General features: G+C 37.5%; 1 protein-coding gene across 1 annotated transcript in view; it reads left to right on the top strand.

The window, feature by feature from the left end:
• The window catches only part of LRBA (LPS responsive beige-like anchor protein), a 400,308-nt gene that overhangs the window by 276,940 nt on the left and 108,015 nt on the right, over positions 1–15,353 (top strand). The window contains exons 45-46 of the mRNA XM_057402038.1: positions 13,483–13,623; positions 14,820–14,939. Of these exons, the coding sequence (XP_057258021.1) occupies positions 13,483–13,623; positions 14,820–14,939 (261 nt within the window). The remainder of the gene's footprint in view (positions 1–13,482; positions 13,624–14,819; positions 14,940–15,353) is intronic.

Genomic DNA, 15,353 nt, shown 5'->3' on the forward strand with positions numbered 1-15,353 from the left:
CATGTAGGAAATGAAAATTACATTTCATTCAGCTTGTGCTCCAGCACAAAATCAGTGCAGGTTGCTACCAGTGTCGTGGTTTAAACCCTAGCCAGACAGCTTGTTCCCTCACTCCCAGTGAGTGGTGCCAGGCTGGAAGCAGTTGACACCCCCCCCCACCCCCCACCCCCCCCGCCCCAGGGCGCTCCCCTTCCCTGCTCCTGGAGGGATGGGGAGGAGGATCGAAAGAGTGCAACTCCTACGGGTTGAGACAAGAACAGTCCAGCAACCAATGTACAACACAAATCACCACCGCTACCACCAACGACAACAATGATAAGAGAAAATAACAAGGGAAGAGAATACAATACCACCTGCTGAGAAATGATTCGGACCCAGAAGCCTGTGTCCTTCCGGGTAACTCCCAGTTACAACCCCCCCCCCCCCCCCCCGGGCATGATGTGCTGTGGTATGGAATACCTCTTTGGCTAGCTTGGGTCAGGTGTCCTGTCTCTGCTTCCTCACGGCTTCCCCTCCTCCCTGGCAGAGCATGAGGCTCACAAAGTCCTTGGTCAGGGTAAACATTACTTAGCAACAACTGAAAACATCAGTATTATCAGCACTGTTCCCAGGCTGACAGTCTTCTGGGAGAAGGAGAAAAATTGGCTGCTACTGCTAAACCCAGGACAACCAGTTAAAAGTGATAAACTCACTAGGACTCAATGTCCTTCTAAGCATAAAGCATGCTCCAGAACTGTACACTAAAGAAAGGTGAGGGGAACAGAATCATAGAATAGTTAGGGTTGGAAAGGACCTTAAAATCATCTAGTTCCAACCCCCCTGCCATGGGCAGTGACACCTCACACTAAACCACGTAACCCAAGGCTCTGCCTAACCTGGCCTTGAACACTGCCAGGGATGGAGCATTCACAGCTTCCCTGGGCAACCGATTCCAGTGCCTCACCACCCTTACATTAAAGAACTTCCTCCTTATATCCAATCTAAACTCCCCCTGTTTAAGTTTTAACCCGTTACCCTTGTCCTATCACTACAGTCCCTAATGAAGAGTCCCTCCCCAGTATCCCTATAGCTTCAGATACTGGAAGGCTGCTCTGAGGTCTCCACACAGCCTTCTCTTCTCCAGGCTGAACAGCCCCAACTTTCTCAGCCTGTCTTCATACAGGAGGTGCTCCAGTCCCCTGATCATCCTCGTGGCCCTCCTCTGGACGTGTTCCAGCAGTTCCATGTCCTTTTGATGTTGAGGACACCAAAACTGAACACAGTACTCCAAGTGAAGTCTCATGAGAGCAGAGTAGAGGGGCAGGATCACCTCCTTTGACCTGCTGGTCACGCTCCTTTTGATGCAGCCCAGGATAGGGTTGGCTTTCTGGGCTGCAAGTGCACACTGAAGCCGGCTCATGTTCATTTTCTCATCAACCAACACCCCCAAGTCCTTCTCTGCAGGGCTGCTCTGAATCTCTTCTCTGCCCAACCTGTAGCTGTGCCTGGGATTGCTCCAACCCAGGTGTAGGACCTTGCACTTGTCATGGTTAAACTTCATAAGGCTGGCATCTCACTCAATTCCATTGTCCATGTCACTGACAAAGATGCTAAACAAGACCGGTCCCAACACCGATCCCTGAGGGACATCACTCGTTACTGGTCTTCAGCTAGACATTGAGCCATTGACCACAACTCTTTTCGTGTGCAGCCGTCCAGCCAGTTCTTTATCCACCGAGTGGTCCACCTATCAAATTGATGTCTCTCCGGTTTAGAGACAAGGATGTTGTATGGGACAGTGATGAATGCTTTGCAGAAGTCCAGGTAGATGACATAAACTGCTCTACCCCTGTCCATCAGTTCCGTAGCCTCATCACAGAAGGCCACCAAATTGGTCAGGCAGGATTTCCCCTTAGTGAAGCCACGCTGGCTGTCACCAAGCACCTTGTTGATTTTCATGTGCCTTAGCATGCCTTCCAGGAGAATGTGCTTCAAGATTTTGCCAGGCACAGAGGTGAGACTGACTGGTCTGTAATTCCCTGGGTCATCCATTTTCCCCTTCTTGAAAATGGGGGTTATATTTCCCTTTTTCCAGTCATCAGGAACTTCACCTGACTGCCATGATTTTTCAAATATGATGGCCAGTGCCTTAGCAACTTCATTTGCCAGCTCCTTCAGGACCCATGGATGGATTTCATCAGGTCCCATGGACTTGTGTACATTCAGGTTCTTAAGATGGTCTCGAACCAAATCCTTTTGTATAGCATGCCTGAGATCTTCATTCTCACAATTGAGAACTGACAATAGTGCAATGGTTATGGCCTATTTTGATAGGCAATTACATCTGGAATATAGGCACTGAAACCTTTGATGCTTGACATTGCTGGCCTCAGCATCTGCCCTTGTTGCCTTGTCACTGGTATTTCAAGCAGTAAATTTGTCATCTGTACTTGTGACAAAAGATACCACTTAATTAAAAAGCATTTTAAAGCCAGACAGACTAAGCTGTCCGGGCAGTTCATGTGAATCCCTGCTTTATTTCCTGACAGTACAGGAAATAAAATATTTCAAACTTTGTATCAGAATCTCTGGCGCTTAAGAAAAGGCCCAGTGTATTTTCTAGGATTTTGGATCGCCTCAAGAAACAGTGGTAGAGATAATCAAGCCCTATCTACTGTCAGCCTGAAGCAGTGGTGTCTGAAGGGGAGACACATTTTTAATTATTCCTTTGTTTGTCTGTTAGGGATTTTGATCCTTTTAATATAAAGTATATTCATCAGATTCTTTCCATTATCATATAATAAGTCTTGGAGAAGTGGGAAAACTCCATCCTCTCTAAAATTGTGTGCAGAATAGGGAACAGTTCTGAGAAATTATTACAGAAGCTGGTTTATTACCTTTTGCAGATCTACATTTTATCTCCATACCTGATTGTGCAAAGGGGTCCACAGATCTGGACATTTGACATAATGTTTTAGGGAAGGGAGGCAGTCAAACAGGAAGCAGTACTTAAGCAGTATCTTGATTTTTATAGATGCGTGTGTTTGTAAAATTTAGGAAACCATAACAAGGCAAAATCCAGCTGAGAGAACAAAGACCCTTTCTTCCTAATATGTCCTCTTTGAATATAAGAGAGAGAGCTAAAAGTGGTGATGGTGGTGGTGGTAATTTTGATTGGGGTCCTTATTTGTGATATGAGAACTCAAAAGTGAAGTTCCTCTTTGAAGAAAGCTGTGCAGGAGTATAAATTTCTCTTACTGAAATTCCAGGACAGTGCTATAATTTTAGAACTGTTATGGGTTTGCTTTGTTTGGACCAGAAAATCTATTGTGGAATTAGGATTAGTATCAATTAATTATAGGTTAGAAGAGATATCAAGGATAATCTGGTCCAACCTTCTTGGCAAAGTATGACCTAGAGTAGATGTCCTAACACTGTGTCAAGCAGAATCTTAAGTGTCCAATGCTAGGGAATCCATCACTTCCCTGGGGAGATTATTCCTCTGGCTGATTGTTATTGTGAAAAATGTTCCTCTTTTGTCCAACTGGAATATCCCCAGGAGTAACTTGTGCTCAGTGCCCCTCACTTCAGCACTAAGGTGCTGAGTAGTCTGTTATACTTCCATGAAAAGTTTTGATTTAATAATGTAAGTTTTTATCCATTTCCGTATAGGGAGAAAGTGATGTTGTGAGGCTCTCAAATGTCAGTAACCCTCAGGCAGATTCTGTCAGGGACTTTTGCGAGTGATAAAATTGTTCTGTTATTCTTTCTGAAAGCTGAGTCAATCTGTTCTATCATTGACTTTAGCACATTTGGCAAAAATAGGAAGAAAAGCTGCAAATGGTCCCATGGGTCTGGCTCATTTGCAGCAGTCGTCTGCTTCTAGGTCCCAGGCTTGGTTGCAGCACCCTGGTCAGGTACCCATCCGGACCGCGCCCCATGCCCGCCAGCAGGTGGTTCAGGACCACGGACAGGGCATCCCCGCCAAATTCTAGCGGTTCTGTTAAAATGCAGCAACCGAACCACAGGAAACCATGGGGCACATGTCTGGTCATAAAATGCACTAGCAATCAAAATAAAGTAATTTCACACATGTCTTGTGCCAGAGACACTTTAAATGTGTATTTTCTGTCTTCCTAATGTAAAGTGAATGTTACTCTCTTGATACAGTGTTTCTTCCTTTTTATATTCAGACGTTTGAACTCCAGCAGATTATGAGCTGCTACAGCACACATCTGTGTAATTCAGATTTCTAAACAAGCATGATGGTGTCTAAGTTGAAAGTTGCACTCATACTGCAAGTGAGGATGTGATTTAGCTCACCTAACTGGAGATGTCTAAAACTGAGTCGATGAAACTGCTAGGAGCAGGAAGCCTGTTGGGGTCAAAGGACAGTCCAGTTATAAAAATAGTGCTCAGAGAAAATGAGAACATGGTAAAATAATAATAATAATAATAATGATAGTCTTTGTTTAATGAGGAGTTTAAGGTGGCTCTCAGGCTGTGTGTGTGCTTTGATGGACACATCCGACGATCTGTCCCAAACTCAAATATCAATAAACGAAAGTGTGGATCCAATGAAGGAAATTGATAGGAAAAGGTCAGTAAAAGAAGATGGTGCGATCCTAAAAGCTTGAAATGAATAGTCTAATAAGAATAAGACAAAATAATTTACATATAATATCCAGCCAATCACTTGAAACTTCCTCATTATCAGAAACGTAAGGTTACTTTCCAGAGTGAGGTGGTCACCGGCATTCCAAAGGTCTTTGCTGTACTTTATACTATCCAACATATGTGGTAATCTGAAAAAGAAGATTAAAAGGGAGCTGATAAATCTTTCTGCCAATACTGATTTGTTAATGGTTGTCGTGGTTTAAACCACCAGGACAATGGTATTGAGGATGATGGCTGACTAATCAGGAGATCTTGTGAAATAGGTAGTAAAATGATGGATGAATTCACCTTAGTGAAGCAATGCATGTGTGAATTGGTGTACATTGATGGGCACTTAGCTGACTGTATTCAGGACAATATAATCTGATTGTAATAGTTCTATGAAACAGTACAAGTTACAGTAAAAAACTCTTTAAACTTTCCCAAGTGCATCTTTCTAGCCGCCTGCTGCTGCTCTTTTGGTAGGGCTTGATGCTTAACGTAATACATAATAATGTATATTTTGTGTGCCTTGGCTGTGTTTAATCTGCAGAAAAGGCAAGTTTGTGCCAGCTTTTAGCTTGAGAACCTGTGATGTTAGTACAAGCCAAAAGGATTATGGTTTTAGTTCTTATTATCTTATATAGATCTGGCGCTAGGTGTAGTGGCTGCTGTTTTCTGTGACAGTGGCTGGCATGATGTGTTGGCAGAGGAGCATGTTCTGTGAATGGAAGGCAGGGAGATAATGTTTTCATCTCCTGCTGTGATTCAAGTGCATGGGACTTCTCAATAAATCCTGTTTCTCAAAATCCATAAAGGATTTTTTTTTAAAATGAATGGTGATGCAGGGATTTCTTTTACTTGGCAGATTATGTCATGGATAGTATGTGGAAAAGGTTGCTTTTGTCTGGCAGGTGTATTTTCTAAGCTAGGCAATTACAATGCCATACCCTCCTTAGTGCCTGCAAGCAGCTTGATTTCTTCTCATGATTCTCAGGGACGTGCAGCTGACTTTCTTCCTGACCCTTTGGAAGTGTAGAACACAACAGCATGCTTCAGTTTGGCTTCTCAGTAGTATTAGGGTGTAGTAATGCCTCAGATACATGTGACTGATTCCATTGTGCTGAACTGTAGATTAAACCTTATGTAAAAGTGTATGTGTGCTTAATTAGGTTGCAAGTTTGCAGTTCAGCAGTATATTGTTCTGGAATCTGCTGTAATAGCATTTAACGCTATTGTTTGTAATATGAAGGCATGGAGATTTTTCCTCTAAATTCAAATTCTTCCAAGACTTCTGGTGGCTTGAGGTGTATCACTGTCGTTAATGTATTGCTGATGTTGCTGAACATTCTTTTTCTCAATTTTTGATGCTTGAGATTAGTTTCTAATCCATTTTTGAACTTTAGACTTTGGGAATCTTCCCTGTTATTTAATCATTAAATATTATTTATATTGACATGTTCAGACATTCTAATTATTAGACCATCTTTAGATCAGTTTTTATGACTGTTCTTGTTGTCATCAGTAAAGGAATGTGTGTGCTCCTAAAAAAATCTTCATAATAAACCATGTGTATAGATACTTCTAATTTGCATGCACACAACTCTTGTTTGCTTTTATTCCAGCCCTTTATTGACTTGTCAGTTTGTCCAGAATAGAAAATTGAGGTTTGGAAAATATATTTATAACAAAATGTGATCTGGTAAATTTCATTACATGATTTCTTTTAAATAGGGTCTTTTCAAAGAAAGCTGGTAAGTCGTGACTATTTAAAAAAGCATGTTTACATAAAAAAGCTCAGTGGGTTTAGTGTGTATAGAATATATGAAATTTATTTAAAAAAACACTGAGATCAGAGGATTATAGAATTTCATCCCATACGCAGTGCATCAGGAAATGCCCAGGAATCCTATGCTTGATAAAAACGATGATCACAGTCAGCTGGTTATACTTGTCACTTAGTTAAAGGACCTGCTGGGAAATATTTGTCTGCACCCTAAGTAAGTTGTGCGCATAAGTATTAAATGAAGTGTATATCTTTGTTTCTTCAATCATGTAAATAAAATAAAAAAGAAGTCTAAGCAAATAAATAATTTTCCTGTAAAAGTAACTACACATTTGTTGTAGTGGAGTGCTCTTGACTGGCTTTTGTTGTATCATGTGCACCGGCCCATATGGGTGGGAAGATGCTAAGTCATTTAAAATGAAATCATAAGAGAGGAATCAGTCCTTAATCTCATCTAGCTCAATATCTTGCCTCTATGAACAGCCAGTAGTAGGAGCCTAGTGAAAAAGAAAAAAGAGCATATGAAGCATGATCCTTCCCTTAAGATAACCTCCCACATTTGGCAACCAGAAGTTTAATTACTTTGTGAACTTGTGAAATAATTCAGACAGTCATGTTTAGTGGCCACTGATGGACTGGTGATCTAGTTGTCTTTTTTTTATCTTGAGAACCTGTGATTTTTTAAATTTTTTAATTTTTTTTAAAAACCTATTTATATTTGTTTTGTATTGCTCCCTGGAGCAATGAAAGTATTATATGAGAATTAACCTAATTTTATGAGAAGGTGTAAGTTTCTTTGCTTTGTAACTAGGGTAATTATGGCTTTGTTTGTTCTCTGTTGACCGTATGAAGTCTTGCTTGCTTGCAACTCTTCTCTAGATTTGAAAATTGTTTTAGCTCTAGGTCAACAGAAAAAGAACAGGGAAAACAGGGAGCATTCTTCAAAACTTGCTTTATGTTATTGTCTGATTTGTTTCCCTTCTTCCTACAAATTTTCAAGTGTCATAATTATTTGAAATACCTGTATTCAGAATAATGGATTAGAATTATAACTATAATGGATTAGAATTATAACTGTAATGAATTAGAATTATACAGGTATAATGACCTGCCAGTTCTGAAGGGGAAGAAGCTTAACTAGATGGAACTTTAACAATTATCCAGAAGATGTCTACTCAACAGATTCACCAGAGATGCGAGTTGACTTTAGTGTTTGGAACAGAAGGCAACACAGCTATGTGAATTTTCTGATTTGATATCTTGATGTCAAAGTCGTTAAACTCACTAATATTCTTAGTTATTGCACAGTTTCAACATTACATATACAAAAGGTGTTTGCCCATAGGATTCCTTATGTCACTAAGAAACCACATGAAATTCAAGCTGCTGCTTGTGTTGAAGTTCTCAAACACCGAGTGTTATAAGTGACTAAAATATGCTTTACAATTAATAGTAAAACCCCCAATAAACCAGTTTTGAATTGGAGCATAAATTGTTGTGTATCACCTAAATGCACACTGGGGAAGAATACAGAAGTTCTGTCAAATTCTTTCCCTTTGGCTTCAGCCAGATTTTGACATCCAAATTCATAGTTCTGTCCCCCAGCCTAGTCTTTTACGTAGGATTTGGGCATCTGCTTTGAAACCAGTGCTTTTGGTAATGAATCAGTAAGGATTGTTTTTCTCCTTGGTGGATTGTTTCCAGTATTTAAATCTTTCTCAGAGCAGCTCAGAGACCAGTTTAGTTGATCAATGAGGGCAGTTCAAACACTTCAGCAGAAAATTGTTTGCTGTTTTATTTGGGATATGGTTCTTTAATGAATTTGAGTCAGATACGGATCAAAGTAAAATGCTCTCTAAAGAAGATGGGGGAGTTGCAGGGCCTGATTTTTAAGAAAGCAGTACTCAGTTGTTTGAGAGGAGGAATGGCAAGTTTTAGCAGGGAATGTGAATAGGTTCAGAGGGTGATACAGCATTTTGTGGCTGTTCTCAAACACAAAAGTGACAGATGAAAAAGTGGTGTTCTACATTATATGAGTTTATTCCCAGATATTTCCCAGCTGACCTAAGCTAATGAAGTTTGGGTATAATTAAACCCTTGCATCTTCTCTTCATATCCCTGTCTGGGAAAAAGCAGCTTTACTCAGATAATCAGGAAGTCCCACTGACATTATTACAAGTATTGGCTAGTTCTGGGAGTTAGTTGTGTGTTGGTAATACATAAAGTAACTAAAGAAGCAGTCCTCTAAAAATGCAGTTGTGGTTAGATTGCAGCAGAGTATACAGCACTTGGCATATTTACAACAGTGAGAATATTAACACTGGAACACTGAACACATTTCAGATTATCTGTACAATAGAATGCATCGGTAAGTGGGCAGGCTGCAGAGAAATCTTAAGGCTGGAAGAGATACTTTAAAATGGAAGACCTGAAGAACTTAATTTCTTTTGTTTATTAAAAAGTCTAATTATAGTCTGTAAGTATCTTCATGTACAAAAAATACCGGGTAAGTAGAGACTCTGTGATATGTCAGAGAGAAATGTAATAAGATTCTTGGGTAACCCACCAGTAAATTTATAGCTGAAGTGAAGTGCATATTTTTTTAGAATGGGGATCAAATTATCAGTAGAAAAAGCTTCCAAGAAAATTAGGAGATTGTCCATGTACTCAAGAGTCAGATGCCTTTATAGAAGGCAGGTTGGCCAAATACAGCTCATGCTATAATCAAGTGTAAACAGTTGGGCTCAAAGTGATGTAATGGAAAGGCATTTAATACTTGTCATACAAACACAAAGCTAGATGAGATGACCTAATGGTCTCTCTGGTCCTTTAAGCCCAATGAATATATGAAAAATATCAGTAATGAAAACCAGATAGTCATCTTGAAAATAAAACGTATGAAAAACAAACATCATACTTGGCAAGGATGCTACAAGACATAATTCAGTGATACAAACAATTGTATTCACAGAAATCCAAATACCTGGTTGGATGTGGATAAGAAAACAGTATAAAATATCACACAGGAAAACTTTTTTTTTTTTTTTTAAATTTCTCCCCCCCCCCCTTCTCCTTTACCCCCTCCTCAGTAAAGATATTTTGAAATACAAATTTCAAAGAATTATGTTTTCATTAATTTTTCAATCTGTTTGCACTGATCAGCAGGGACTTAGTTTCTGGAACTGCCTACTTTTCAGAACTCAACAGGCACTTGTGTAGATCTCCTGATTTCCAGTAATAATTTTTAAGATTGCCATCTTTGCCAAAGAGGTAACAGTTAACAGGGAAGACAAAACGATGATATCTCAACTATTATCTGCAGTAATTTACTGCCATAGTATCTAGTCTTTCATGGAGTTTGAATATCAATGAGTTAAAAACTCTTCCCAGTATTACAATGGATAGGAGACAGTAAAAGTGGCACTTTGTTTTAATAACAGAAGCCTGTGTAAGGACAATTAGAAAAGGCCTTCTAGGTAAAGAAAAGGTATGTCTGCTTATCTGGAGTAACACTGTTTAAGAAATAAAGACACATCAGATAGGAATAAAAAGTAAGTATTTTTCTTCTTAAATGTGTAGCTGTAAGTAAATGCATCATAATTCTTTCTGTATAAGACTTCACTCTGCTTTTGTTAGGTTATTAGCAATTTTAAAAACTGTCTGTATTCTTGAACATAAGTGATGGAATCCAGGGGAGATTCTGCCTTTTGTAGAGGAGCAGTGAGCATTCTGCTTTCTTCTGTTGGCTGCAAAAGGGCCTCTTCTGAAAATGGAGGCAAGAAGGGCAACTGTGCCAAAGTCTGGCACAGGGTAAGATTAAGAACCAACAAATATAACTGTACACTATAGCGTATGGACATATTTAACAGCAGCAGATAGTAAGAGTCAGTGTGTTTTCTCAGTTATTTTTCAACAAACCGTTTTTCTTTGTTGTGTCTTAAAGAAAGCAAGGAAGCGTGGTCCAAGGACTGAGATTTACTGTATTCAGTTCTTAGTCAAAATGTGAGGTTTATTTATTCGATAGCACTTGAAAAATTAATATCAAATGAGTTTGGATTTTTTAGGAATAGCTTGTAACTTTCATATTTGTAGCACAATGTTGTTAGAACAATGACTTTGGGTTAAAAAACAGCTGATCATGCTGCTGGAGAAGAAAAAAACCAAAACTTCCTTACTTCAGTTCTTCCTCCACTTTGGACCCTTTCTGGAATGAGCTCTCACTTGAAAACCATATGCATAATTTTTTTTTCAATATAGTTTGAAAACTTAGCAGCCATAAGTAAATTCTTTTTTCATCTTGTCTCTTGTAATCTCATCCATTGTTTTTGCATATTGGAATTTTTCTGTTGCTACTTTTCATCTTTTTTTCCCCCATCTAAATATTTTTTTTTTAATTGCTGAATTAATATCTAAAAAAGTACTTCAAATAAAATGTATTCTGGAATTTGTGGATATGAAAGCTTTTTAGTTTGTTCCTCCTTAGTGATCTGTAGCCATAGAGAAACCATGTTGACTATTGTGAATTTGTGGTCTCACAGCTACATCTAGCATAGCTTAGTTTAGAGTTACTCTTTTTCCCTTGGCACTTACCCACAGGGGAGGGAATGCTGTATGCAATCAGGATACCCTGTTAATTTTGAAATATAAAATAATTACAAAATTTCAATTAATTTGTTTACTAAATTAAAAGTCAGATGGTGTTTGAATATTCCTTGAATGTGCTTTATTCTGTAGCTCAACCTTATTTAAGTGTTCACAGTGCAATGTAACACACTCATCCTTAGAAGCAGTTGTCAGAAAAATATGGGCCTGCCTGCTAGAATGTATTAGCCCAATACATTGTCTCCATTTTATTATGAAGCTGCTGGGGAAGCTGTGATATACAGCACTGTCATTACAGATCTATTGTTAGAAGGGTTCTGCAGTCTTCTGTGTGCTGCCATTAATTTATAGCAGTAAACAACATGTAGCCCTCCAACTGCAGCAAAGCAGAATCTTTTAATGAGGTGGATGTTATTACCACAATAAATCAGTGCATTCGTGTAATGTATAATTCAATGTGTGTATTCCCACTGTAACTTCTCTGAGTAAGCTGATAGTGTATCATTGTCAGTGCACAGCTCCATGGTTCTTTTTTTTTCCCTAAGCTTTCTTTCATTTGGGGACTTTTATTATTTGCTTGCAAATAAATGTGACATGTCTTGATAGTTGTCCTGTTGCAGGCTTCAGAAACCAACTGTAACAATAACAGCCAAAATCAATACTGTGGATTCTGGCTATATGGATCTCTGCATGATACCATTTTTTTATTTTTTATTTTTTATTTTTCTGAAAAGAGAATGAAATCAATTCTAATTGGGTTTAGCTTTATATTCAAGGAATGTAATTCTGTAACTATTGATTTGGGCTATACTCATTTGGAGAGTAATAAAAATATGGGCAGATAAAGAGAATACATAAAATGTAACAGAACCATGCAGCATAATGCTGTTTCTATTTTTAATTTATGTAATTTGTCTACGAATAACCTTCTTTTTTTTCCCTCAAGCAAGCTGAATCTGTAGGGAAAATCAGTACAGATGGAGATACCAAAATGGTTCTTGGAACAAAGAGACTTGGAGTTAGTTTCATTCTTCCCTGGAATAAATTTGCTAAATCAGATAAAAATCCTTTTACACAGGAACCACGTCTCTTAAAGGGTTATATTCCAAATTAGTGAACTGCAAAAACAGTAATTAACCTAAAATGTTTTCTTTATCCTATGCAATGTGAAAGCCTCTCCTAAGTAAAAAATGTAAGAGTAGATCTTAGGTCATGCCTACATCTAATCTATCCTAGAAAATACTTTGAAGCTTGTATGCCAAATTTCACGTGAGCTGCAAAGAAGCAGTTATTTGAATAATAATAATAATCTGATTAGCAGACATAGTTTTGCACTTGAACTGTGCTTTAATTAATGACTAGGTTACTGATACTTCTGTTCAAGGCTTTGAAAGTTTTTCTTTACCTTGTAGGGCATTCTTAAGTATATTCATTCTTCCAGAACAGAAAGAAGAAAACATTTTTGCATGCTTATTCTTCAGTTATACTTGAATTCGTGCACTGGCTGTACATAGTTTATATTAATAACATACAGTGTGGTCAGTATGTATACAGAATGGTATTGCATATATGTTTTGCAAGTATATGCAAAGATATTTTATACCTGTTACAGCATTTTATATGTTGAATGGCTAAATTCACTTTTAGGTTTCTTAGTGATTTATATGATATATACTCATTTTTCCAAATCCTTTATGTAAAAATCTGCTAAAGAAGTTACACAGCTTTCTTTTATTTGAAAAAATTTGTGGGTGTTTATGTCCTAGGTATGTGCTGAACAAAGAGTAACAATATTGGTGAAAGTGGAATAGACTTTTTTAGTCCTATGTACTTTATTTGTTTCTTCTATATCCATGCTTTCACATAGAAATTGTGCTATTTTATTTGTCTATTTCAAAGTTTCAAGTTTTATCCATTGAGTAAAACTTGTCTTGGGATGATAAGAAGCAAACATAGAAAGAAGAATAGTAATAGAAAAATTCCATGTGCAATGTTAATATTCTTCCACCCTATTGGTCACTAATTTTTTCCCAAAAAAATATCCAAAGATGTTTCTTGTTGTTGCTTACCATTTGCTTAATAGTTTATTCAACCTGCACACATATCCAAAGGCTCACAAGTTAACCACTCTTTGCCCAAGACATTCCACTGTGAAGTGTTTTTTTTTAGTCTTTGACTTGAACCAGCAGTAAATAGAAATGAAGTCCATATGAATGCAGAAGACACTTTTCCCTTCGCAGTGTGTGCTTGTGCATGGAATCCTGGTTTGAAATACACAGATCTGTTTGGGTGTTTACAGAATCCAACACCTGCTTATGCAAAACACCAAAACCCCTCTTCTGCATGGATGCTGATAATTTTGGTTACCAAAAAGAGCAAGGGGAGTATGATGTGATAACAGGTCATCTTATCTTTGTTTACTTAACCTATATATATATATTTTTTTTACAACCTTGTAGCCTATTGGAGCTTTGAACCCAAAGAGAGCAGCGTTCTTTGCTGAGAGATATGAATCGTGGGAAGATGAACAGGTTCCAAAATTTCACTATGGCACACATTATTCAACTGCAAGTTTTGCACTCACATGGTTACTGAGAATTGTAAGTATATCTTTTGAAAAGATATTTTCCTTTAAATGATGCTGAAAGCAACAAATAGCTGGGAATGAATAAACTAAAACTCAGTGGCATGAGAGAATACTAAAGTTTTCTTGTAATCAGTAGTGTAGGGTAAACGTATTCCAAAGTTTGAGCAGAAGATTTTAATTTTTGTGGTACAGCCTTTTCAAGTCAGTAAAGCCTTTTCTCCCTAAAAAATTCCTTTTTAGTATACATTCCTACACAACTTTAAGCATGGTTAACTTTCTTTCTTTCTTGATATTTTCTGAGTGGACCATGTGTTGAACATTTGTGGTTCTTAGTGAATTTATTTAATTTTCACCTTCTAATGAGTGTGAGTTGGTATCTGATAATCATGAAATTCTGTGGTTTAAATAGTTCATTTTTTTTTAGATCTGCTGATATTTATATGGAAGTAACTTTTGAGATGATATGTATTGATAGTATATTGGTTAAACAACATTTTTTTCTGTAAAATTGAAAGGTGATTTATCTCCTAGAAAGTAATTTCTTTGGGAAAGCGTTAGCAGCACATCATTAATTAAAGCTTGTTAGAATGTACAAGCATCCATAAATCCTCAAAGTAATTTATAGTGCTTAGCTAATTTCAAGCAATTATCCACTAATACGTGCTTAAGTGTTCTTTAACTAAGAGGAGGCTTTTAAATCTTTCGAACATTTTTCTTTTTAAATCATAAATTACATATTTAAGGAATAGCTGTCATAATGCTGTCTGTATTGAATGCGTTCAGTCAGTCATCTGTATTAATAGATTACCTTGAACAAAATAAAACGCATGTGTTATTTTTGTTACATGGTAGTTTAAAAAGTATATAAGGTAAAAATATTGAGCTTTTTCATGGTTTTGAGAGCAGTGTGACAACTGACTGTAGCTTCTCCTCCAGCCTGTAAATATCTTCTTTTATTTTTTTTTTTGCTTTCCTTTATCTGAATATATATGCATGGAGGAGGAATGAAAAACATGTATTGAACAAATAAGTTGCAGTTTGTATTTCTCGTTCTTGGATAATATAATTAACTCTTCGTAGTTAATGGTGTGTCTGCTAGAATAGCATCATTAATAGCCAAATCCCAAAAGAAAAATAAATCCCTTTGCCCACTGAACTTCCTAAAGAAATTAGTTGCTGGTTTTAATTAATCTTTTAATATATATTTAGGAACCCTTTACAACACTTTTCCTAAATCTGCAAGGTGGGAAGTTTGATCATGCAGACAGAACTTTCTCATCTGTTTCAAGAGCATGGCGCAATAGTCAGCGTGACACTTCTGATATCAAGGTAAAAACTTTCCGGAAACATGTTATCATATTTGATACTGCATTTGCCTTCATTGTAGCTGTGATCATAGGACTACACATTATGAAAAAGGGAAGAAGATCTGGAGCTATTCTACCACTTGGGAAAAGATGCAAGGGAGATGACATATGTTTTTACTTCTGTTAGAATATTTCAGTGAATTCTTTTGTAAAACTTTATCAACTATTTTTAGCCCTGTTGTGGTTTAGGTAGGTAGGCATTGAAGGAAGGAATGAGTTAAACGAATAGTTTGGGATCTGAGGAATATTTTGAACTGTAGAGGAGAACGAGGAGACAAGGATGTTGGCAGTGGTGGGAAAGCTGTATTGGCCTCGAATCTAAGATCAAAAAGTAGTAGTAGAATTGTATTTTTAATGGAAGGAAGGATGGAAAAGT

This window comes from Pezoporus wallicus, unplaced genomic scaffold, assembly GCF_028554395.1.
Source record: "Pezoporus wallicus isolate ANWC-B61680 ecotype Strahan unplaced genomic scaffold, APGP_CSIRO_Pwel_v1 contig_7178, whole genome shotgun sequence".
NCBI classification, from domain to species: Eukaryota; Metazoa; Chordata; class Aves; order Psittaciformes; family Psittacidae; genus Pezoporus; species Pezoporus wallicus.